The 23,742-nt window shown below is 45.2% G+C and overlaps 1 protein-coding gene and 1 long non-coding RNA gene across 3 annotated transcripts in view; one reads left to right on the top strand and one right to left on the bottom strand.

Annotated features, from left to right (window-relative positions):
* The window catches only part of LOC105561696, a 10,610-nt gene extending 6,265 nt beyond the window's left edge, over positions 1–4,345 (bottom strand). The window contains exon 1 of the long non-coding RNA XR_001008921.1: positions 4,264–4,345. This is a non-coding gene — a long non-coding RNA (uncharacterized LOC105561696). The remainder of the gene's footprint in view (positions 1–4,263) is intronic.
* LOC105561697 (alpha,alpha-trehalose-phosphate synthase [UDP-forming]) overlaps positions 1–17,609 on the top strand; it is a 19,478-nt gene extending 1,869 nt beyond the window's left edge. The window contains exons 2-10 of one of the 2 annotated variants that reach the window (XM_012011900.1): positions 4,302–4,458; positions 11,827–11,991; positions 12,620–12,848; positions 12,931–13,247; positions 13,355–13,728; positions 13,885–14,076; positions 14,646–14,973; positions 15,239–15,532; positions 15,655–17,609. In XM_012011900.1, the coding sequence (XP_011867290.1) occupies positions 4,302–4,458; positions 11,827–11,991; positions 12,620–12,848; positions 12,931–13,247; positions 13,355–13,728; positions 13,885–14,076; positions 14,646–14,973; positions 15,239–15,532; positions 15,655–15,903 (2,305 nt within the window). In that variant the 3' untranslated portion in view covers positions 15,904–17,609. Of the gene's footprint in view, positions 1–4,301; positions 4,459–4,529; positions 4,859–11,826; positions 11,992–12,619; positions 12,849–12,930; positions 13,248–13,354; positions 13,729–13,884; positions 14,077–14,645; positions 14,974–15,238; positions 15,533–15,654 lie in introns of those variants that run through there. The other variant, XM_012011901.1, reaches the window with a different exon arrangement.
* Positions 17,610–23,742: the final 6,133 nt, after the last annotated feature.

Here is a 23,742-nt window from a genome sequence, read left to right as displayed (position 1 = left end):
CTCTAGTTGTGTGCGTGCACCTCACAAGGATAGGGACGGCATTTATGCCGGTGCGTGTACATCGGGCTCGTTCTCGATTGCACTTAATCCGGCGTTATTAAAGTAAAAACACGTATCGAGATAGAGTTTATGTTCAGAAACGTTCAAGCCGATTAATAATTTTTAAAAAACGAATTCTTAGAACGTGGGCCTTAAATTAAAACTTTGTAGTCGCACCGATCAAAATTGTACTGTGGTTAGTAACGCGGTTGAAACGTAGAAAAATGGTAAGAAGCCGCGCGTTTCTTAGTGCAAGTTTGATTTTGAGCCGCGGTGGAAGGAGGAGAGATATGTGACGATCGTGCATATGTCACAAACAGAAGGAGCGATTATTTCATTAAAAGACGCATCGTATCAGAAAATAAACATGCGACGCGTACACATAGACACAGGCGACAGATACACAGCAGCTCGGTGATGTAACGGGAGGTGGGGGAGGAGGGGGACGACGACAAAAATGCGAATAACAAAGTTCAACTTGAAACTTTCGTATTTGGAGAGTGATAGTAGAGTCTACGCCGCGACTTCTCGCTTGGCAAATATGTTGACAATACGACCTCGCGCGTGGTAAGTGCCGTTTGCACTGCTGTATCTGTGGGCGATCGAGAAAATTCGATACGTGCCAACTAAAATCTAGCTAAAAGACAGAGAGAGAGAGAGAGAGAGAGAGAGAGAGAGAGAGAGAATCTTTATTTATTATAACGAACTAGGACAAGTCCCCTAAAGCGTTAGACAAGCTACATAGAAAAAATAATAATTACAAGTGAGAAAGAATTTTTGTATAATGAACAATTTGAACAGAGAAAGAGAGAGAGAGAGATTGGTAGCGCAATGCGATTAATTGAATTGATAAAAGAGTATCGGCAAGGCGGGCGTGCGCGAGGCGGTTTTCTTAATCGCATTCAAAATAACTTTTTTCGACGAGCGTATTATCTAATCGCGAGCATATGTATGTAAGTACGCGTTAACTTTCTTACAAAATGTCACGCGGAATTTTTGTATCCCGCGATAGATTAGAATGCGAATTCTTACGGTCTTACATGCGTATCGTTGATATCGTGAAATTGATTTTAAAAAAATCGTCGATATTAAAATGCGGTCTTTACGCGCGCGAGGGAAAAGCCTTCGAGACCGATCTCCGTAAATCCTCTCGTGCAATTCTCACTTTTCTAATTGTGTCCAATTAAGTCGCGCGTTCTTTACCTTGAAGGAAAGTTTCTAATTCACCCGAGCATCGTAGATACGCAATTTTATTCCAGAGACAATTACATATTACGTCGAATTAATTAATCCGTTGCATCCTTGTAGCAATTTTTCATAATCAAGTTTTCCTTAATTTAAAAAAAACTGACATTCTTTTTGCGAAACCTCGGCTACCTCGCGGATGACGCATCGGTGTTTATTTCCGATATGTTCTCCGGGGCGAGCGCGTAATTATACGCGAACTCGAGTCTTGCGAAACGGAAACGAAGTTTTTTCTGGCGCGACAGGGACAAGCTGGGCTAACGAAGCGTGGATCACCTGGGCCGCCCAATTACCGGTGTAATTATCACTAATTTCTCGGCAAGCGGCCGATCAGTGGCCGCGTACACCGCCACCTGCGTCATTGCACGTGTCTACCGCGTGTCTGTCGGTCTCATTCACGTGTCTCGCGCTCGCCCATCGGTCTTATACGGGGTCTACAATGCGAGTCGCAGAGTCGTAGTCGTAAGAATAATCGACTGCGATTGGTCAATTCCGTCAAACACATCAGAATTGACCATAGTCGATTATTCTTACGACTACGACTCTGCAACTCGCATTGTAGACCCCGCAATTAAGGGCCGAATCAGACTAGCAATTGCCGACTCGGATTGGATTGAGATTGGCGATTAACGATTGTCTTCTGGCCAATGAGAACCGATCAAATCGCTGGCTGCTTTGCTCTCATTGGCTAGAAGACAATCGCCAATCCCAATTCAATCCGCATCGACAATTGCTAGTCTGATTCGGTCTTAACGGGATCAATGCCGAGTCATCAAGGGGGCGATTCCGAATACTGAAAAAAAATTTCGCTACCGTAGCTAATCATGGTTTTTGCTAAAAATATTTTACTGCCACAACTATAAATTTCTAAACCACAGCAAACGGTTTGCTGTCGCACCTAATACAATAGGCACAGTAGCAAAATAATAAGCTGTCACAATTAAATATTAGCTGTCCATATTTTACAATTAAAATTTAGTCACCACATGCAGGTTGTAACTACGATAGCTACATTTTTTCATCCGCGAAGCGCACGAGGGCGAATCGCGAACGTAGCGGATTTGAGACGGCGCTGTCGCCAACGTTTCACGCCCGGCTTGATCAGTTTCTAATCCGATATCGTGACATCTTTAAAATAGATCGCGCGGATTGCACACACACAGGTCGGCGCCAATTTCTACGTCATAGGAGTGCCATATAAAAGCTCGTGTAAGCAGTAATTATAGCGCGACTGCGTACTATTAGATAAAAGATGTTGTTCGAGATAGGGAACAGACGCGAATTGTCAACATTCGTTTCCACTTGTAGGATTTTGTGTGATTCTTTATTTGCGCGATGAAACGTTGACTTTGCCTGTTTACCGCTCGACCTTTTGTAACCGAATTATTTTTCAGTTTTTTTTGTTGATACAACGTTTTTTTCAGTAAGCCGGTGCGAAATTACTGATAGCGAGTCTTTTTAATTTTTGCAAGTAGGGCCGACATGTGGTCGTGAAAGGGTAAAGATCGATCAGCAAGTGATCATAAAGTGCAGCGTAATCCACAGAGTGTCTATTCCGGATCTCTACGTCTCCTTTTGTTTGTGTATTGATGAACTTGCCGCCTCGTCCGTAGAGGAAGAGAAATATAACCGCGTATAATGTCAAATAAAATCCGCCTGTACACGGAGCGAATTTTCTTTTAAAATTGATGCTGAAAACTGCATAATCGTGAGACAACACGGCTATTCAAAGAATTTTACAAGAGTTTAGAGTAATTATTACACTTGTAATTGCACTTAGCATTTTGCTAGTAAAATTTCAAAAAATCTTATGAAGTTCTTCGAAATTTTCAGGATAAATTTTAAGAGAAAATTCCCTCCGTGTAGGCACGTGTTGACTAATTAGCGAATTGCATCCCGTTGCTTTCGCACGCGATACTCATATATATTAATCGCGATCGGAGTGCGGGCTCCCGGAAGGCCACGACGTCGTCACGCGTTTCACGCGCATTCGACGCAGGTTGGGAAATCTCTTGGCCGATCACGAACAAGGCGAGCACAGCCGGCGATGTATTACGTAAACAAGTTGGTCATTATACTCAATGTCGCGCTTGAATATGTCCGCTAAATGTATAATTAATTAATTACGACAAACGCGCCCCTCTCTCTGGCAAAAAGCCGCGACACTCGATTGTCGATCGATACGGTATACTGCAGACGCGTTCGCTCTCTAGCGATACTTTTACACGCGTTTCTTTCATTAAACGATTAAGGTACAAGAGTGATTAGGTAGAGACGTAAAAGAGACGAGAATTAATATAGGCGTAACGTCGATCTTTAACGTCGATTCTTTGGCCGGAAGTATTTTTGCGCTTAAAAATAAAATTACTTTGAGACTGGATGCTGGATGTTAAACGAGCAACACCATCGGCTGCGTTTCGAAGTCGAGGCACGTTCCGATAGTGACCTTAGACGGTTCCTAGATATCTACATTCTGTTTTGCCATCTATTCTTCCCGTTCTTTCTCGACAACGAATAATATTCAGATTTTCTATCTGCTTTCTGTATTTTCCGACGGGAGTTTCTGTCGATGGACAGATTGAAATGGGAAGCAGACTTCCGATAAAGCGCATTCTCGAAGGCGTTTGGCACGACTGTTAAATCGCTTACCGCTCTGTTAATGCGAATCAAATGAACTGCCTATAATTAGACTGCGTCACAGCCGCAAATAAATATTACCGTTAACGCTCTAACGGTATCGCAGTTATTGTATGTTTTTCAAAACACTGTTACATCTGATGGGAAGAGGAGAGCCTTTCTATCTAAATAAACAATTGTATAGCGCGGTAATTAATTTATTTTAACTATAAAAATATCCAGTATACTCTGTAAGTCTCCCTCCGACTCTGATTTGTCAAAATCTTAACAAGAATTATTTCGACAGAAAATATTTTTTCCAACGTCAGATTCTCAGTCCCGCTTATTTTCGCACGTCTGTACCTGTTTTTTTTTTCGTTAACTTCTTCCTCGTTTTACAGCGCCGGTGGTCTTGTAACCGCAGTGGCACCCGTTGTCATAAACGGGAATGGAGTCTGGGTCGGATGGCCGGGCATGCACATGGAAAACCCGAACGAGCCGATCCCCGAGTCCGACCCTAACGATCGCACGCCCACAGCCGGTCTGCTATCACGAAAGGTGAGCCTCCGTTAATCGCAATAGCACAATCGCAGCGCTATTTCTCATCGCGGCCACAGTTCGCGGCCGCAATTCGCGACGCCTTATCGTAGTCTTGCATTCGCGTTACTCTCTAAAGTTTTGGAGTGAAAATAGAGAACCATGGAGGTGAAATGTTCACTCTATTGGAGCAAATGTTTGCTCCATTAGAGTGAATATTTACTCCAATAAAGCAAATATTTCACTGCATGGTTTTATTTTCACACCAAAAACTTTAGAGGGCATTAGCGGCCGTTCGTGCGCGTGGAAAAGAGGAAAATTGGATGCCACTCAACCCCCCGCGGGTCGCTAGAGAGACCGCGTTGACTCTTTTGTGTGCAAATTGTTCGAAACAACGGCCGATTAAATCGCCAGGGAAATTGTAAGTATTCGTTACTATCTGCGATACTTGACGAGATATCTTGCCGCCGCGACGCACAGTGGGCTGAAATAAAATTTCTTATTTCAAAAAAGGCTACAGCCTCAAAATTTGAACCGATTTCGATGTTTTTTTTAAATGAAAGCTAATGAAATGTAGAATAACTTTGTCGACTTAGATTTTTTATTCTTGTTTCCCTTTTTTAATAAATTAGACACGAAGAAGTTAAATTTAGAAAGTTGTCAATCAAAGAGTAGATAGCTCATCTCACATTTCATATGAGAATATTAATATTAACATTTCATATGCGTCGTGAGAACGTCAGGTTCCCGTCGTAATATGCTCAGCGATTGTTGCATCACAATGAGCAAATAGCCGCGACTCAGGTACTTAAATCAAGCGATTTTTTCCATATTTTCTCGCAATCTCGTGAAGCTCTGCGACGTTTTCTCCTCCTGAATCGACAGTCCTGGTAATTGATATGCGTTTCCAGAAAATAATTCTTAACATTCGAGCGTGTATCAAGTCGACAATTTAAAGGATTGAAACTCGCCTCTTTGTTCTCGACCGTCGTGTTGAGGCGGTGTCATTTTAATCCTTCCGCAGTTTGCATATATACGAAGCAACTTTGTTTCCTACGCAGCTCCGCAGATGTGCAAACATACAAACATAGTCCAGAAGGATCTAATTGGTAAAGCGTCTTTAAATGATCTTTCTAAAGATTCCTCGAGCATTATATTTATTCAGCCATTATATTTAAAAGCTACTCAGAATGCTACGAAGAGCTGTGTAATTAAGGTAATGTGGAAGCGCTCGAAGATTGAGACGTCCACGCTTGTATATTTTGTAAAACGAAATGAGGCAAGATTTCCGCAGCTCAGGTGAATCATATATAGGCCAGGCGGCGCCTTATCATTATCACCGCTTCGATCACGCGTAGCGTTGTACTAACCTTGGCATTGACAACCTCCGGCGTGACTGAGAGAACAGTCACCGTTTCCCCACCTCGAGCGACCTGTAATATTCCACGTCGTCGAATAATATTTCGAAATGGTCACCTTTCGCGGTAAGCTGCGCGTTAATCGAACGCTCTTCTTTCGTTCGTAAGAACCGGGACCGGCGCTGCTCGATCGATGACGCCACGCAGAAACGCGCGCTTACTTACGAGGTAAACGAGTTCGCGAAGAGTTCGAAGAGAACCGATGCGAAAATCGCCTTCCGAGGTCGAAGGGGAAAATTGATGAGGCAAATTGATCGGGAGATGCCCCTCGTGTGCCGTTCCCCTCGACGCCAGAAAGTTCGGCGACAGTTCAAAACAGCTTATTTATAGACTGTTTTCACGGCGATATCGCATATTTTCCGGCAAGAGCAACGCGACCGTACTCCCTGATAAGCGATCATTTTACTCTCTTTCCGATAGGGAACATAAAGCTCTTATAGTGATTAATGCGCGCTTTTCATATTCATAATCGTCATAAACCACTTTTGCCGCTGACGTAGATTGAAGCAACGCACGACGAAGCCGGCGCGGTTTCAACAGCTCTCCCAGAATCGAATATTTTGACCTCAGTTTAGCCTCGTATAATTTTTTTAACTGGGAACAACGAGGCCGAACCAAGGTCTTCATGTTGAATTTTTGACCTCAGATAGGCCTGAAAAGAGTCGCTATTTCTCTCTTACAAGTACACTTACATACACCCTCTTACATACTCCTCTTGTCATTTGTCAGCAGTAAAGAGGCCAGTGCGAGTGTAATTAACAGAGGTTTGGTAGATCCTCTTCGGCCTAAGAGGCTTCAAAGAGGATGAAATATTTTATTATATTCTCTTTGAGGGTCAGAATGAGGTTAAACGCAATTTTTTTACTCATCTGGGCCTCAAACTGGAGTTTCAAACCGATTCCGAGGTCTAAATAATGAATAGAATAATTGAGTCCCCATTCCGGGACCAAATACTCGACTCGGAAAACTGTCGATACGAAAGAGAAAGAGAGACGTTCGGCTCGTCTTTTCTCCTTGACAGCGCGAGACAAATGTCGAAACTCCGACGTTCGGACACGCCAACGCATCTGAGAAAACTGTGCTGATAACGTAACAGTATTATGCACGTACTTTCCGCGTTTATCTGCGCCCCGTGTGAACTGGGCTAACTGATCTTCGACCTCCGATTCGATTCTTCATCGGCGAGATTGAACTTGGATAAGCGCGCTTTCGCGTATTGCGTAGCGCGGACACATAATGTCGAGCGCGTAGCTCGTTATAGTCCGTTGTTGTTATTTAAAAAAATTTTTATTATTACTTTTATTATTACTTCTATCGATCGCCTAACGCGATTTCGCGCGTGAATGAGTTCGAAGTGGCTGGCAGTGTCACGGATATTCGTGTCACGAGGTCGATCGGTGGGTTATCGGCTGCATGACAGCGTTGCAAAGCCTATCGCGCCTGTAAAATAACGACTTGTAGCTGCCGGCGGCGATTAGCGGCGGATACCACGTATACACCCACGCGTGCGGGCGTCGCGGACGAATCACGTGGATTTCAAGATCGCCGATAACGATGTCCGGGCGATAAGTCTACGGCACGGCGTTGGACGAAACGGCGGCGATGAAGCGCGCCGCTGATCGCAGGCTGCGTGGCGACGGCCGTTAATGATTATCGTGGAAATTTTCAGCTGCGGCAAGACGCAAATCTGCCACTGTACTGGCCGAATCAGTCTAGCAATTGCCAATCCGAATCCAATTGCTAGTCTGATCTGCAGCCTTTAAGCCGGTTCTACGTTGGTCGTATCGTAGTGTCGCAAGGGTCGCAGACTGGCGCTCGATTCTTGAATTCATTCAAAGGAGAAACGTACGCGAAAATTCTGCTCTTACAGAAAAGTTGCAAGTTGATTGGCTATTCGCGTGGCCTTTAATCAATCGACTTTCAACTTTTTCCGTCAGAGCAGGAGTTTCGCATACGTTTCTCCTTCGAATGAATTCGAGAATCGAGCCCCAGGTTCTAATTTGATGGGTCGAATCTATAATTTGCGACGCTTGCGACGCTACGATACGATGTAGAACCGGGCTTATTTGGGGAAAGAGAGGGAAAAAAAAGAGATACAAACTGACCCCGGTGACTCCGAAACTCTTTAAGCTCAGAGAATCGATAAGCCGCGCTTTCGCACCGATTCCGGAAAGTGTTAATTTCGCGCACAAATCGCGAGCAAACATGTCGAAATGTTCGAAAAATTACGCGGAGAAAAATTGTTATTCCCAAACGAAAATGATACTGGCAAAGATAAACGAAAGCTTTAGACGTCTTGATGCTGTAAAAATACAAGGAAGGGGATCTAAAAAAACATTCCTTTTCCAGAGTGATACCTTTATTTAGAGATATGCCTTTTTTTTACAGAGATTACCCTATTTTAGAAAGATAACTCATTTATACCGGAATTAATCACCGCTTCTCTCTTGTTCTCTTTGTGAAAATGCGAATGCAATAATTTCGCCAATTTTCATCGATACCGCCAGGTCTCTCGACACTTATGAATAAGTTTTTCGCTGTTACACCATAAAAGTCCTTCGCTCTGAGACTTGCTTTTCCGCCTTACATCGACCGTTCTTTGCTCGGGCCGCCCTATTTTGCCGTCTATCGCTGGCCGTGCCGTTCAATAATATGTTTGCATAACACACGACGAGCATGTAGGAAACAAAGAAGGCGAGAAGGAAAAACAACGCTTCAAGGGGGGAAAGCCGGCTATCATGTCACGTGGAGTACGCTTGCGAGACACGCGATAACGAGCAATTAAAGTGTTTTCATTATTTCCTAAATGGACCGTCCGGCGAAACGCGAGATACACGTTTCCATAAAATCCTACCGCCGATGCGATTCGCCGCTGATGCCTCTAAATAACAAAGATAACTCGAGTATCTCGGCAAAGTAACGGACGGGGATTCGAGATGATCGCGCCGAAATAATTACGCCGCGGAACTGGTATGCGTCGGTATACCAATCAGCATACCAGTCGGAACTGGTATACTTTTTATTTGCTGGCCGACTTGCAAGTATCTCTCCTTGTAACTAAAATTACGATACGGGATATTTTTCAAATTTCCCGCGAACGGTACTCGATCGATCTGTGGTCGCGCGCGAATCGAAAGTGTCTCGACACGTGTGCACGCGCCAAATTTAATTGGGAGGACTCCTTGGGAGACGCTGACCGCGCGAAACGCGCCGTTAGCGGTCTCTAAAGCTTATTCTACAATGGACGCAAAACGCCAGACGCTAAGTCGCAACGCGAGAAATCGGCCAATGGCGGTCGTTCGTTCTTCTCATAGCTGACTGCGATTGGTCGATCTCTCGCAGTTTAGCGTCTCGCGTCCATTGCAGAATAAGCTTTAATCGCGCTCGCGATGCTTTACGCGACGCTTCGGAGTTTAATTCAGAGCGGCAAGCGCTTTTAACACAGTTCTGACCCCGCGATCCCTCAAATTAAAATCGATCGAGGTCATCGCTTCTTTCCACCCGATCTCGCTCGACGATTAAAGAAATCGTCGGTGAATTGATATCGTATTATCGTGGCCGCCGGTTAAGCAACTCCGACGACGTACGAGACTCTTCTCCTCCCCCCCCCCCCTCCTTCTCCCTCCGTCCCGAGATAAAACAATGCGCGACCGATCTCCCGATCCGTCCGGACGTATGTACGCGACGGGGGAGAGAAGCCGCCGTCGCTTTCCCTGACCTCTCTTAATTAATGTGCCCGTAAAGCGGCGATATCCGCGTCGCGGAGAAACAACAAACCGTCAGCCCGCGCGGTTGGTTGTGTCTATCGTGAAAAGTATTAAACCGCGTTATCGCCCGTCAGAGAGCGATTGCTCGCTTGCGTCAGGCGGAGCGATCCCTCTTGGCGCGGCCTGTTTTCACGCTCGCGCTCGGAAATAAAGGAGGCAATGTCGCGGGCAAAATAACAGAGTTTTCGCGGGAGAACGAGGGGCGCGATCGGTCGAAATCGAATTTTACGCGCTTCCGATGCGACGGCCGGATACTCACTATCTCTGTCCCATTTCTTATCGGACCGATTTCCCGCCTCGCGACTCCCTTTCCGTCGAATGTTCGATTTTAACTCGAGCCTCGACACGCGATATACAACCTTGCATACAGGGTGTACCAGGAGGAAAGGTTCTGGGAGGTGATAGTATCGGTCATTTTAAGCAAAAATGTCCATACGAATATATGTCCCATTCCCCACTGTTTCCGAGATAGAGCTACTTGAATGTCTCGCGTATTCACTTTTTTTTCTGTGCACCGCACCCTTCATCCAGCCTCATAAACGTCTGCGGGAATTTACTCTTATACGTCTGTTGACTGTTGTGCTGATAACATTGTAAAAATGTTGAAAATGCCTCGCATATTCACAAATGTCGAATAAGCAGATACGCTGTATGTTTACGGTTTCTGTGATGGTAGTGCTGCTGCTGCTGCTGCTGCTGCTGCAGAATATCGTCGACGCTTTCCTACGCGCAGAATTCCGAATCGTAAAGTGTTTTCCAAGGTTTTCAATACATTGCGTGAAAGTGGAACGCTTCCCAGTTGTTCATGTTTTATCTGAACGAGGACGTCAACAAAATGTGCTCTGTCTCGGGAACAGTCGGGAATGGGACATGTATTCATGTGAACATTTGTGTTTAAAGTGACCGATACTATCACCTCCCAGAATATTGACCTTTCCTCCTGTACACGGAAAAAAGAATGATGTTGCATCAACAAGATCAGTGTAATTGAAATAAAATCGTTGAAACAACATGAGTATCAATAAATAAAAAGCATCATATTGTTGTCTTAATATTCTGAATATTTAGTTCAATGCTTGAAATTAAAATCCATAGCAAATACAGTTGAGTGAATTATTTATGTTTGTGGCAGCCCGTGACGTTAACGTTTAATTCGAGCAACGTCATTTGGTTTAATTTAACAGTATTCTTTTTCCCGTGTACACCGAGAAATGACTTTTCCCAGCGAGAAATGATTCGTCGGTCGACGTCGAATTTGACAATGTCGATGTCGACATTGTTTCGACGAATCATTTCTCACTAAGATATTATATAGAAGCTTCTAAAAATATTTTTGCTCACTGTAACTTTCTTTTTTGTAACATTCTGTACAAATTTCCAAGTCCCCGAAGGAGGAAAATTTTTTAACAGCTCCAGCAGTTCTGTTGGGAGTTCTGGGTAGCCCCTCAAGAGTTCTAAAGGAAATCCTAATGGCAAAATTAAATATTTCCAATACTTTTAGTGTTATCGCTGATTTCGAGATATCATTTTGTGAAGTCAGCGTCCCCAAGTTTCAAATTTAATTTAATTTTTTTAGATTAATTCGCCAGAACTATTTTTAAAATTGATAAGGAACTCTAGAACTCTTCGGGGTGCATTCAGAACTGAAAAAAAAATGATTTTTTGAGATATGAGGTACCAACTTTACAGTTCCAAAATGAAAAGAAGTACATAAGCTTAAGTTGTTACTCTCTATTTTCTGAATTATAAATGTAAAGGAACGCTCGAAATGCCCGCCGTAATCACAATTCTGTACATACAACGTTATTGCTAAACATTGTCATTTTAAATGAAACGTTTAATTATATATTTAACAGTAATTGTTAATAATTAATAATTAATGTGCAACAATATTAATAATTATTATTGTTAACAATAACAACTTGCATATTTATGTGTATATATGCGTACATGGCTGTAGGAGATTACTCGCTTCACATGTGGAACACCTAAAAATACAGTTACACTCATTGGCGTGTTCGCCAAGGTGCTCCGTCGTATTCTGTGACGTTGTCTGACACGACGATTGCATTGCACCAATATGCTTGCAACTATAGATCCTCCCGAAACATTGCATCATCGGCGAGTACGAACGATCGCGGAGAAATCGCGACGAGGAATCCCCCCCGAGTTCTCAATCTTAATCTTCCCTCCTTTACTTTCAGGTTGTCGCGGTGCACGTTGACGCCGGCATCTTCGACTCGTATTACAACGGATGCTGCAATGGAACCTTCTGGCCCCTCTTCCACTCCATGCCGGATCGGGCGACCTTCATCGCGGAACACTGGCGCGCGTATTCCGCGGTCAACGAACAGTTCGCCGCGAAGACAGTACGATTTTGTCAGATAATATTCACTGTAACAAAACGAATTACAAAGAGTCGGCTTCGAGAATCAAGACGCAGTTATTATTAAGATGCGTGAATCAATCGGTACTCAATTAACATTCCGTGGTAAAATATATGTCACTTTAAAACTTTTCGCTTATACTTGGCGCGAGACACTACCCTGTCTCGTGATAATTCGTACGTTTCGGCTCTGCGTCCTCAGCGCGACGCGGTGATATATAAATTACATGATTTTTAATTGATCTTTAGATAATCTTACGTTCTCCGACAAAGTGAGGCGTGTGTATTGGATGTACACAGTTATTGCATTTTGTAAAGACAACATTTAAAAAACCTATTTCGGGTTCATGATGATCAAATATTAATAAAACTGAAATTCAATAGTTAATTACAACGAAAAACGGAATTGACTCACAAAGGAAGGGTCAGAGGACGTGAGATTGAAACGAAGCTACAAAAATTGTATCGAAAACTGAATTCTGAACTAAAAATATTTGCAACCCTCGCAATGCAAAAGGAAGTTGCAATAATTACGAGTTAAATGTCATGAAAATAGTAAACGAAGCAAATTCTTAGCTCTCTCGAACATCAGGCGAATCTGTCTGATGCAGGTCGGCGCGCTGGAACAAATTCACAAGGAACAGGAGAACCAGCAGAACGGCACGCCGTTGGTGTGGGTGCACGATTATCATCTTATGTTAGCCGCCAATTGGATCAGACAGGCGGCCGAAGAGAAGAATCTCAGACTTAAATTAGGTTTCTTCCTTCACATACCGTTTCCGCCGTGGGACATCTTCAGGCTGTTCCCGTGGGCCGATGAGATCCTGCAGGGTATGCTGGGTGAGTGATCCCCGATCGCAACTCGGGAAAACTCCTCGCGGATCAATTTCTAACGTTAGACTCTCGTTGTGGCGACGTTTAGGATGCGACATGGTGGGTTTCCACATTCAGGATTATTGCCTCAACTTCGTCGATTGCTGCCAGAGGTGTCTCGGCTGCAGAGTGGACCGTAAGAACTTGTTGGTCGAGCACGGCGGTAGAACGGTGCGGGTAAGACCGCTGCCGATCGGCATACCGTTCGACAGGTTCGTCTCGTTGGCGGAGACCGCGGAGAAGGTCATGCAGTCGAGTCAGAAGATCGTCCTCGGCGTCGACCGGCTCGATTACACGAAGGGCCTCGTTCACAGACTGAAAGCCTTCGAGATGCTATTGGAGAAACATCCCGAGCACCGCGAACAGGTCATTATCTAATGCTGCTTTACCTGCGAGCTCTTGCCTCGCAAAGCCGACGGTATCAGACGCGGTCGAACGGTCATATTCAAATCACGTTGCGTGGCGTATGTTAGGTGACGATGCTTCAAATCGCAGTACCCTCACGCACTGACGTTCGCGAGTACCAGGACCTGAAGCTCGAGATGGACCAGCTGATCGGCTGCATAAACGGTCGCTTCACTACGCCCAACTGGTCGCCCATACGTTACATCTACGGCTGCGTGAGCCAGGACGAGCTAGCGGCGTTCTACAGGGACGCCGCCGTTGCTCTCGTCACGCCGCTCCGGGACGGCATGAACCTGGTCGCCAAGGAATTCGTCGCCTGTCAGATCAACACGCCTCCGGGAGTGCTGATAGTGTCGCCGTTCGCCGGCGCCGGCGAGATGATGCACGAGGCCTTGATTTGCAATCCTTATGAGATCGACGAGGCCGCGGAAGTGATTCACAGGTACCTGATTTGCCACCGTAACGGGACCGGTCTGGACTAGAGTAAATTATACGCCGTTTTTGTCCATGCGAGGTTTCGCGTTTCCACACTTTGCGATCTAGTTTTAATTAAGGTGCACTTTGGTATACGGAGTGATTTAATCGCGATCCTCGACAGGGCGCTCACCATGCCCGAGGACGAACGCACGTTGAGAATGAACCACCTGCGCCGACGTGAGCGGATATACGACGTCAATTATTGGATGAAGTCCTTCCTCCAGGTGATGGGATCTCTCGAAGAGCATGACTCCGTGGGCGCTACCACGATGCAGCCCGTGACAATGGATGATTTCGACGATTACCTGAGCAAGTAGGTATCAGATCCGCCAAGAGATGTGCATGACTGGGCCCGACCAGCGCATGCGCATGAAACGGGAGATATCCATAAGGTGTGATAACGCACCGATATCCTTACAATAAGTAAACGAGTATTCGCGCGAGACGATTATCATTCTCGCGTGAGAGGCAGTGAGAGGAGCGCAAGCTCTCGAGCTCACTGCACTTGATACTCGAGACCGAAGTCGTGAAATTAGTAATTAAGTGAACCAGCTACGCTTCTGATACTCTTAAGCCGAGCATGAGTTTGGGTACGTCGCAGCGTGACGATACGACGCGGCTATGCTTGTGACGTCGTCGCCGATGGCGGTGACGACGATGCAATTACGACGCACTCTCCTGCTATGTGAGATGTATCGATCCTAAATATATCCCCCTGATCCAAAACATCCCCACGACCTTGTAAGTCGGGGTGTACGAGGATTGAGAGAGCATTGATAAGAGCACGCTTTTACGAGATGACGGCGGGCCCGCGCGAGCGAATGTTACCTGACTCATGACGAAAGCCGGATAACGATCCAGTGACAACCACATGTCCCCTAGGTACATCGGTGATAATCATAAATTGGCGCTCCTCCTGGATTACGACGGCACGCTGGCGCCCATCGCCACGCATCCCGACCTGGCGATCCTGCCGCTCGAGACGAAGAACGTCCTGCAGAGGCTGTCGAACATGTCGGACGTTTACATCGCGATTATCTCGGGCAGAAACGTGAACAACGTGAAGTCGATGGTCGGGATAGAGGGTATCACGTACGCCGGGAATCATGGACTGGAGATCCTGCATCCGGACGGAAGTAAGTTCGTCCATCCCATGCCAGCCGAACTGGAGGACAAGGTAGCCAGTCTGATGCAAACTCTTCAAGAACAGGTACGCGAGATCTCCATCGATCCTCGTGTTATAGATACAGGTGTGAATGCAATGCCGCTCGGAAGGTTTTGACGGAGGATGATGAATGGTCCGTAATGACTGTGGAATCGTCAGCGGCGTTGTATCGTTAATACATATTTAATTGATTAAATCTTTCACGAATGTCACGCGAAGTAGTTGAGAGATTCAAATCATAAACGCACACGTTCTCTGTATTTATCCCGATAAAATCTACAATGTATTCACGTCTGCTGTGCTGATAAAGCTTTGTAGGGACGGTGCCTGGGTCGAGAACAAGGGTGCCCTTCTCACGTTCCACTATCGCGAAACTCCGATGGAGGGTCGCCCGAAGATGGTCGATCTTGCCAAAAGACTTATCGAGGGCGCGGGATTCAAGGCCTGCGCCGCGCACTGCGCCATCGAGGCGAAGCCAGCGGTCGAGTGGAACAAGGGCCGTGCCTCTATCTACATCCTGCGCACGGCGTTCGGCCTGGATTGGAGCGAGCGTATCAGAATTATATACGTCGGTGACGATGTCACGGACGAGGACGCGATGAAGGTACGAAGTTGCATCGATTCCGCCGCTCCTGTCCGAGCGAGGATATCTTTCGGCCCCCGTCAAGAGCGACGTTCGCATTAGCGTATCGGTCATAATGAGAATATAAATCTGTTTCCGTCCAGGCACTGAAAGGTATGGCCGCCACTTTCCGCGTGGCGTCATCGGACATCATTCGCACGTCCGCGGAAAGACGTCTGCCCAGCACGGACTCGGTTCTGACGATGTTGAAGTGGGTCGAGAGACACCTCAGCAGGCGCAAGCCCCGCAACAGCATCGACATCCCGGGAATCCCGTCGCGATTCCGACGCGGTAGCGGCGGCATCACGATGGAGATGTCTTACACCCCGCCAAAAACGCCACTCGAATCATAGGTGATGCTCAAATGTCCCTCGTTTACATATCAGGTATATACGACGCGATATATATCGTAGGGTTATAATGTAGTCATAGCGTAATAAAATCAGCCAACACAAATGGAGGAGCAAGAGGTAACGAAGGGATCGCCGCGAGCGATTTCAGCGCAGGTAAAAGAGTTGAAGAGAAGTTAATGAGGCCCACGCCTAAGCCCTGGTCAAGTATAGCCGCTAAAGAAATGGTCGCGATCGGAAAGGTCAAAGAAACGAGACGGTTCTTCCTAATTAAGGCCTGTAATAACAATATATATATATATTTTTTTTTCAACGTCGAGTTAAACTAACAGACACGAGGAATGAGATCGTTGCGTTGACTCTGTAGCTTTTAATGTCTCTGAATCGATGTATTTTTCGACGCCGGATAGACTTTAGCCCGAGAAAAATATCTAGCTCGCGCGAAGTACATAATGATATCGCGATAAGTGTTTTCCGTGCGACTGAAACTTCTACTTTGACTCTACAACAGAAAGATGTATATATTATACATATCTATATATTTTCGATGTATGTATTCTTACCGAGTTTACAGTTTACGTATCATGTACGATACGTATTTCTCCGTGGAGATGACATAGCATTTAAACACTTAGTTTTTAAATCCGCGTCAGTAAAAGGACAAAAACATTCGGCAATCAAAACTCGAATCCTGGATATTACATTTGTAAATTGTGTCTTATCTCGTTGACGATTTCTATCTAACATAGATATGGCAAAGTGAAAGAAGATATTTTCGTAGGATAATATTTACAAAGTACGGTTTTCTTTGGAAATGTCTGATTAATTTATTTGTTTTTTTCCCCTCTTTCTCCTCCTTATATTTTTTTAACGACCAACTGCACTACGAATTTATTAAAAATATATAAAAAATATATAAATAATACTGATCATTAGTCTTCGGATAAGCGTGACATTAAGGACATTAGACTCTATCGTTGTTTTGAGAAAAAGACGCATCGTGGGACAAATTCGCGTCAAGGTGCATTTACACATATTCGTGACGTATCAATGCCGTGTCAGTGATGTTCGTGATATATCAGTGACGGTTAATCACACCTATCCATACAGTTTGGATGCAATGATTTTCAAGATGACTCAAGTTTATACATAGATGACGAATTGACATTGATTGTTACAACTTTATATGAACAAAAAAGCAAATGAGATGGAACGGCCCGAATACGGGACTGTGCCGGACGTGTGTGAACACGTCCATTGTAAAACAAGAAAACAATATTTATTATCACTGATACTGACGGAACTGAACGGACACCTCGCTGATATATGTAAATCAACCTTCATCCCTGATACTAAAACTCTCTCCCTAATCGGAATCGTTCTTCGAGTTTAGGAACAGAAATTTATTTCACCGTGTTAGACTGTCTCCTTATACAGCCCAGAATGAAGAAATGAAGTGCCAATTTATATTTCGTGTCGCGCAGTTTGGCAGAAAGACATCGACGTGATAACAAAGAACCCTAACACACTTTCAGGACGTAAAAATTCTGCGCTGTACGACTTTATAGCGGACGCATAAAACTGTGAGAAATGAAATGATCGTTTCGTGCGGGAGAGCGAAAAAAAAAGGGCGAGATCTAAGTGAAGTAGATTTAAGCTAGTTTTTACACTTCTCTCTAAGTAAAATAAGAACTTGCGATGCGTGCAAAGAAAAAAAAAGAGGCGAAAGAAGGTTACCAGCATTTATACTGGTATAGTTATTTTGGTTGTGCATAGGATGATTAATGGTAATAAGTAAGAAACGGCTACATTAGGATCTATGCCTAGTACGTATCTACGTAAAAGATATGTGTCGTCGCGCATTTCTCCGTGCCACCGGATAAAACTGACTAAACTGGTACAAACTGGCAACGCGTATCCGTATCTTGTCGCACGAGCTTACTTCGAACTGAGAAACTCTCCGAAAGTAACTCATTAAGTAAAGTAGCGTCAGTTGGTTGCACAAAATGCAATGTCGTGGTTGTCATGAGGCATCTTTGAAAAACGGAAACCTAGCGATTTTAGCAGATCACGATTAAGGGCCTGGTTTTTCATTTTCTGGTTAACTGTTAACCAGAGGTTAGTCGACTCTCTGCCTTTTCTCAGGTAATAATAAAAGATTGAGAGTCGACTAACTTCCGGTTAACAGGTAATCAGAAAATGAAATACCGGGCCTAAGTAAAGATAGAGATAGATTCTGGGATAGAAATGTCTGAAATTGTGTACAAATAATGGCTACGTTCAGCAGAAAAAACTGCTTTGCAACTGTTGTAAAATTCGTGAATCTGATTGGCGTATGCTCTTAAATTCACTCAAGATTAAGAGAATACACCAATCAGATTCACGAATTTTACAACAGTTGCAAAGCAGCTTTTTCTGCTGAACGCAGCCTATGTATTTATTAAAAGTCACCTTGAACGGGGGGTTTTTTTTTTTAGAGACGGGACTATTTCAGATTAATGCCATTTTACTCTTACCACGCAGTTCCGTCCGAAAAACAGGCTCTTTTAAATTCGTCTTTTTAAGGTGCCGCGTTTTATTCTACAATTGCTTACACACAGCTACCCTCTGTTTACTTCTTTAATCCGCTTAGCGTCCGACGCATTTTTTCCATCTGCCACCTGCAACGCGACGCGGAAGCGAGCGGTTACGTGCTAAATTAAAATGCGCTTATCCATCGATAAGTCGGTGATGTAATTATCGCTGCTAGTTGCACATAGAGCAAAAGAGCTTTGCGGTCGGAAGGTCAAGCGTTGTGTAACACCTAATGAGAGCGGCTAGCAATTAAGTATATATGTATCAATTATCGGTATCTCGGAGGCTTCGCGTGTTGCGTGAGCGCAGGCCAGATTCTGTAATCTCGTACTTTCGCCACTGTATTTATTAGTCAATTATAATAATCGCCGCGGATAATGAGCGAGAGAGGCTGACGATTGGGTGGACGAGGGAGAGGACGACGAGCAAAGTAACGGCAATCAATAAGGAAAATGTAAGCACAGAAGCGCGAAACGTAAATTACCATATTACATTGCATCTACACCTGTCGGAAGTACCGCATCGCATAACGTCGTCTCCGTTGAAAGTATACGTAGGGGAGAAAAAAGAACATGTGTGTATATATATATATACATATATATATATATAAAACGATGCATAAGTGTGCGCGTACAGAAGTCCTACCACGTGCCCTTAAAGCAAAAATTTCTACTCCTCCCCCCGACTTTAAAGGGAAATGAAAACTGGAAAAAAAAGATGGAGAACAATATTCTACGTTTTGTACGAGTACTTAGTTTTTACCTCGTTACCACTGTGTAGGTGCGTACGAAAAGGAGAAATGAATCGCGCGAGATAATGCGCGGGCGAACGATTAAAGCTGTTTTTCGCTCCCGTCATTGTCGAGCCGACTACGAAATACACAGCACAGAAATACACGATGTTTATAAATCACTCCGCCGCGGGCTCTTCTTTTTTTTCCACGCTACGCTACCTAGATCCGCTTTCGACGATCTGGATTGGAGCCCGGGATGCAATTTTACCGTGTAATTTTGCACGTTTTTACGAAACGAAAATTGCTCCAAGAATCAGAACATATGCGCGTACGAAAGCGCCGCGCGTATATCAAAACGTGGCACGTAAAATTATAAATAGAAAAAAAACCAAGGTAGAACTTCATTTCTAATTGTGCGATATCGTGTAACGCGAGAAACATTACGCGAATATGCGCGTACGTAATACGTGTATTATCAAATACATACAAAATTAGTGTTTGACAAATCCGACACGAATTACAGGTCGTTTAAAGTGAGTTAAAATAAAAATCGAGAGCGAGCGTTAAGTAAACTTGAGCGCTGAAAATATAAATAAATCAAGTCGCATTGTTTTAGTTCCGAATGAATCAAATTGGAGACTATCGCGTTGTAGTAAAACAAAAGGGCGTCTGAAAGTGGCGAACAGGCCCTCGACACGCGCTGGCCTATTTGGATCACGAAACGTGAGCAGCCCAACTTTCTGGATGCTCGGTTGCAAATTTTGCCGAGGATGAATTTGATCCACTTGCGTTTCGTTCCAATTCGCAACGATGCTAAACGCATTGTGGACAAACGTAGATAGACGCGAGCCTCTCTCGAGGGGACTGTTTCTCGGAAGGGGCTCAAGCGATTGTCCCGCAACGAGTCGCGTAACGAGCTGGGAATTTTACCATTTTTTCCCCCCCTCGGTGCGCAGCACCCGCGCCGATTTCCGCGAGACAGCCGGGGCATTATTATTCGCGGCGCGGCGCGGCCGCGTGTGTTTGCGCGCGATTCGATCGAGAGAAAAACGCCCGGTTTTCTCCCCCCCCTTTCCAGGAATTTCATTTCTGCCGCGGCAATAAATAACGATAGAACCGCCGGGCCGCGATATCGCCGTTATTTTTCACGGCGTAACCTCTGATGTTGAGACATATCTCAAGCCAGCGATTAAAAGTGTTTTTTTTATAAACCGATGTCACCGATGCGTGCCCGGGAGAGCGGGGCGGCGCGGGGCGACGCGGTGACGCAACGAACCGTTACGAGCGCGAACCGCGGATAATAATAATCGTCGCGCGGGTAGACGGTCGCGGGAAAACACGCGCAGATTTTTGCTGTGTATTTTTTTATTTATTTATTGTTTCCTAATCGATCCCAGAGCGAAGCTCCGAACGAAGTGTTAATATCCATTTATACTTTCGATTCTCCATCGAATAATATCGAGATACGTATTTTTTTTTAGCGAAAAACGAATAAAGCGTAACGCGCATGTCGTCTTTTTTAATAAAAGCTTGGAATAATCGTTTTAAAGTGATTAATAGTCCGCTTTAATAATCTACACGTGTAATACAGGTTCTATTGAATTTTATTTCTAGTTTTTATACGTCGTGTGTATTTTCGCGCACGTGCACACTTTACGTTCCGTACACATTTCGATTCTTTTTATATATATTTTTTTACATCACGCAATGCATGAGTAATTACAAATTATATATTTTTTAAACAAATATGATTTAATTGTAAATTGTTTAAAGTAGCGTCTCTCAGACAGTTTTAGCCCCATGAACCACCCCGCGAAAACCCAGGAGGGTACAGCGCCCTGGCGAAAATAAAATGTTTATAAGAAGTTTGTTTAAATGTTGAGTCAATGTTTTATTTGGGTTTTAAAATATCTATTGAAATGTTTGTGAGATATAAATTTAAACATGGAGTTGTTTATGACACGTTCACGATTACAGGTGTTCAAATTGCGTTTAACGATACAATGTCAAACGTTTCCATTATAGTTTTCCAAGTGTTTGTAAAATGTTATTGTCAGCAAAGAATTAACCAGGTGTTTGCAACATACTACCAAACGGTGTGACCATCAATAAAACGCTTTATAAACAATGTAGCTATCGATAAAACTCTTCATAAATAAATATAAACGTTGTCTCTCACTTAAAATTTTCGCCAGGGCGAGGCTGTTTCGTCCGGTTAAAGAAAAATTGGAAAAACGACCCCCCGCGAAAACGTTACCGCGCCTGCCGGTTTGAGAAACGCTGCTTCAAAATAAACTTTATGTATTTTCATACGTGTGCCTAGTAACGTACAATTTTATACAGTCGCATATCCAGATTCCCTCTGAAATATTTCTCGTATTACGCGGCACAAAGGTATCAATAGAACTCAATTCTGCATTGTGGATCGTTTAAAGTGGCCTCGAGACGGCGAAGGGTTCCGTAAACGCGCGCGCGCGCGCAATCAAGGAAGAAGGGCCCACGATTCCAGCCCTTTGAGGCCGAAACGGGCCCCTTTCAATGACCTGTGTCGACCTCGAGTCGAGGAAACATCCAAATATTTTCATTAAACGGGGGCCCGTTTTGCGGAGGGCGGACCGCGCCGTTTTCGCGGAGGTTTCCCTTTCACGAGAAATCGATCTCGGGGGGCCCTGCCCGATCGGAGGGGCCCACCTTTCACGCCGAAGGTCCACCCCCGCGCGAGCGAGATCCTCGGCTGAGAGAGGAATCCCGGGCGATTCCCGCAGTCGCTGCATAAAGAGGCGGATTACACGGTGTCCATTTCAAGACGTACAAGGAACTAGTGTTTGCGGTAAGTCTTCCCTCCTCTCTCCCTCCCTCTCTCTATCTCTCTTTTGCTCTCCCTCGTCCGCTCTCCGTCCCTCTCCCGTTGCAGCCTCCGGGTCCTGCGGGCGTATACCGGAGTATTATCTTCGCTGTTTTGCCGATTCAATTGTGTGTGCGGTGAAAGGCGGCGTTTAACAAGAGTTTAATAAAAGGCAAACAGCGCGGGATCGTCGGTCGTCCTCTCTCGCGGGCCATCCTCGTTTCTTCCGCTCCCGCGCGCGCAAAAACCGCTCTGTCCCCCTTCTCTCCTCTCCCTCCCTCCCTCCCTCTCTCGCTCTCTCTCTCTCTCTGTTTTCTCTCCCTCCCCTCGGCCGTCGTGCGTTCTTCCTCGAAGGGATTACCCGGGGAAAACCTGGGCCTGTGTCGGGCCGAAGAAAAGAGGGAACACACGCGAAAGGAAAGAGATTCGGGAAAGGATCGCAGCTGCCACGCACCGATTGGCCCGCACCGAAAAAAAGTAGCGATTCCTCTCGCTCACCCATCGTATTTCTGCTCTCGCTGATCCGCGCGGGCGGATGGAAGGAATAGAGGAATAGAGCCGGTGTGCATTCTCGTGGATGGAGGAAGCCCACACGCGGAGAACGAGCGGGCGGACAAACGTTCGCCGTCGACCGCGCCGGGGAGAGACTCGCCGATCGGCGAGCTTACCACCAAAGCGTCTTAAATTCGTGCCCGTGGAAATATGAATAAATTCTCGAGGACTCGTCCCGAGTCTTTCGAAGATCGTGGATCTGCGGGAGCGGAGAGATTCGGAAAAATCAGCTGTGTTCGATCGCGTGATTTCTCTTTCTTCTTTAGGGATTACCGCGATTCCGTATCGCGTGCCTCCATTTTCTTCTCTTCCAAGTCGGTTACACGGACGACTATGCTCATTGTGGGAACGCGGGTGAGTCCTCGCCCGGACGCATCTGAGACGGCAAATTGTAAGAAAGTGGTACAAACATCGCGGAAGAGAGGATCGCTACCCTGTTTCAAATAATAGTACACGATCGCAATGTCGCTGCTTTCGGAAGGCTTGCAGTCTTCTATTGCGGCGCTGGTGAACTAGTGCAGTAAGCAAGGCAGTAAGAATGAGAAAAATATACTTGTCTTACTCTAACTTGTTGCACTAGTTCACCAGTGTAGCAACAGAAAACAAGCCTAAAAATTCGGCGTATACGGGAAGAGGGGTAGTTTCTTGGAAGAAGAGTATCTTCTTCTCTCGCCTAGACTCGTGTTTCTTCCCGCCTGATAAAACGCCCGCGAAACTCGGCAGTTGAATTATCGCCCGAAGACGTTCGAGAGACATATCTCCGCCACCAAAACGATCGATCGATCGTTAAACCGCAAAATCTGCCCCTTCTTTTCTCCTATTTTTTTTCTCTCTCTCTCTCTTTCTCTCTTTTTCCTTTTCACCGCGCTCAGCAGAAATGGTCGGACTAAGTAAGTCAGTAACCCAGTGGAAACTCGCCCGGGGCGATCCCCCGCCCCGTTCCCCACCTGTCCCCTCTGCCGATCGATCAGTTCTGATGTAATTATCCAAACGTTGAATTTTTTATCGCGGTGAAACAATAACGCATTTTCAGAGCAAACAGCATCGCTCACCGGAGGCCGCGGAGGCAGCTCGCGCCGCTCTGGGGGTACCCGCGTCGTCCGCTTGTGCCCTCGGTGTTTACGCAACGTGTAATAGA

The sequence above is a fragment of the Vollenhovia emeryi genome, unplaced genomic scaffold, assembly GCF_000949405.1.
Source record: "Vollenhovia emeryi isolate VEMERY1.0 unplaced genomic scaffold, V.emery_V1.0 DF939203.1, whole genome shotgun sequence".
Lineage (NCBI taxonomy): Eukaryota > Metazoa > Arthropoda > Insecta > Hymenoptera > Formicidae > Vollenhovia > Vollenhovia emeryi.
Note: the sequence above shows the minus strand (reverse complement) of the source record. Positions and strands in the feature narration are given on the sequence as shown.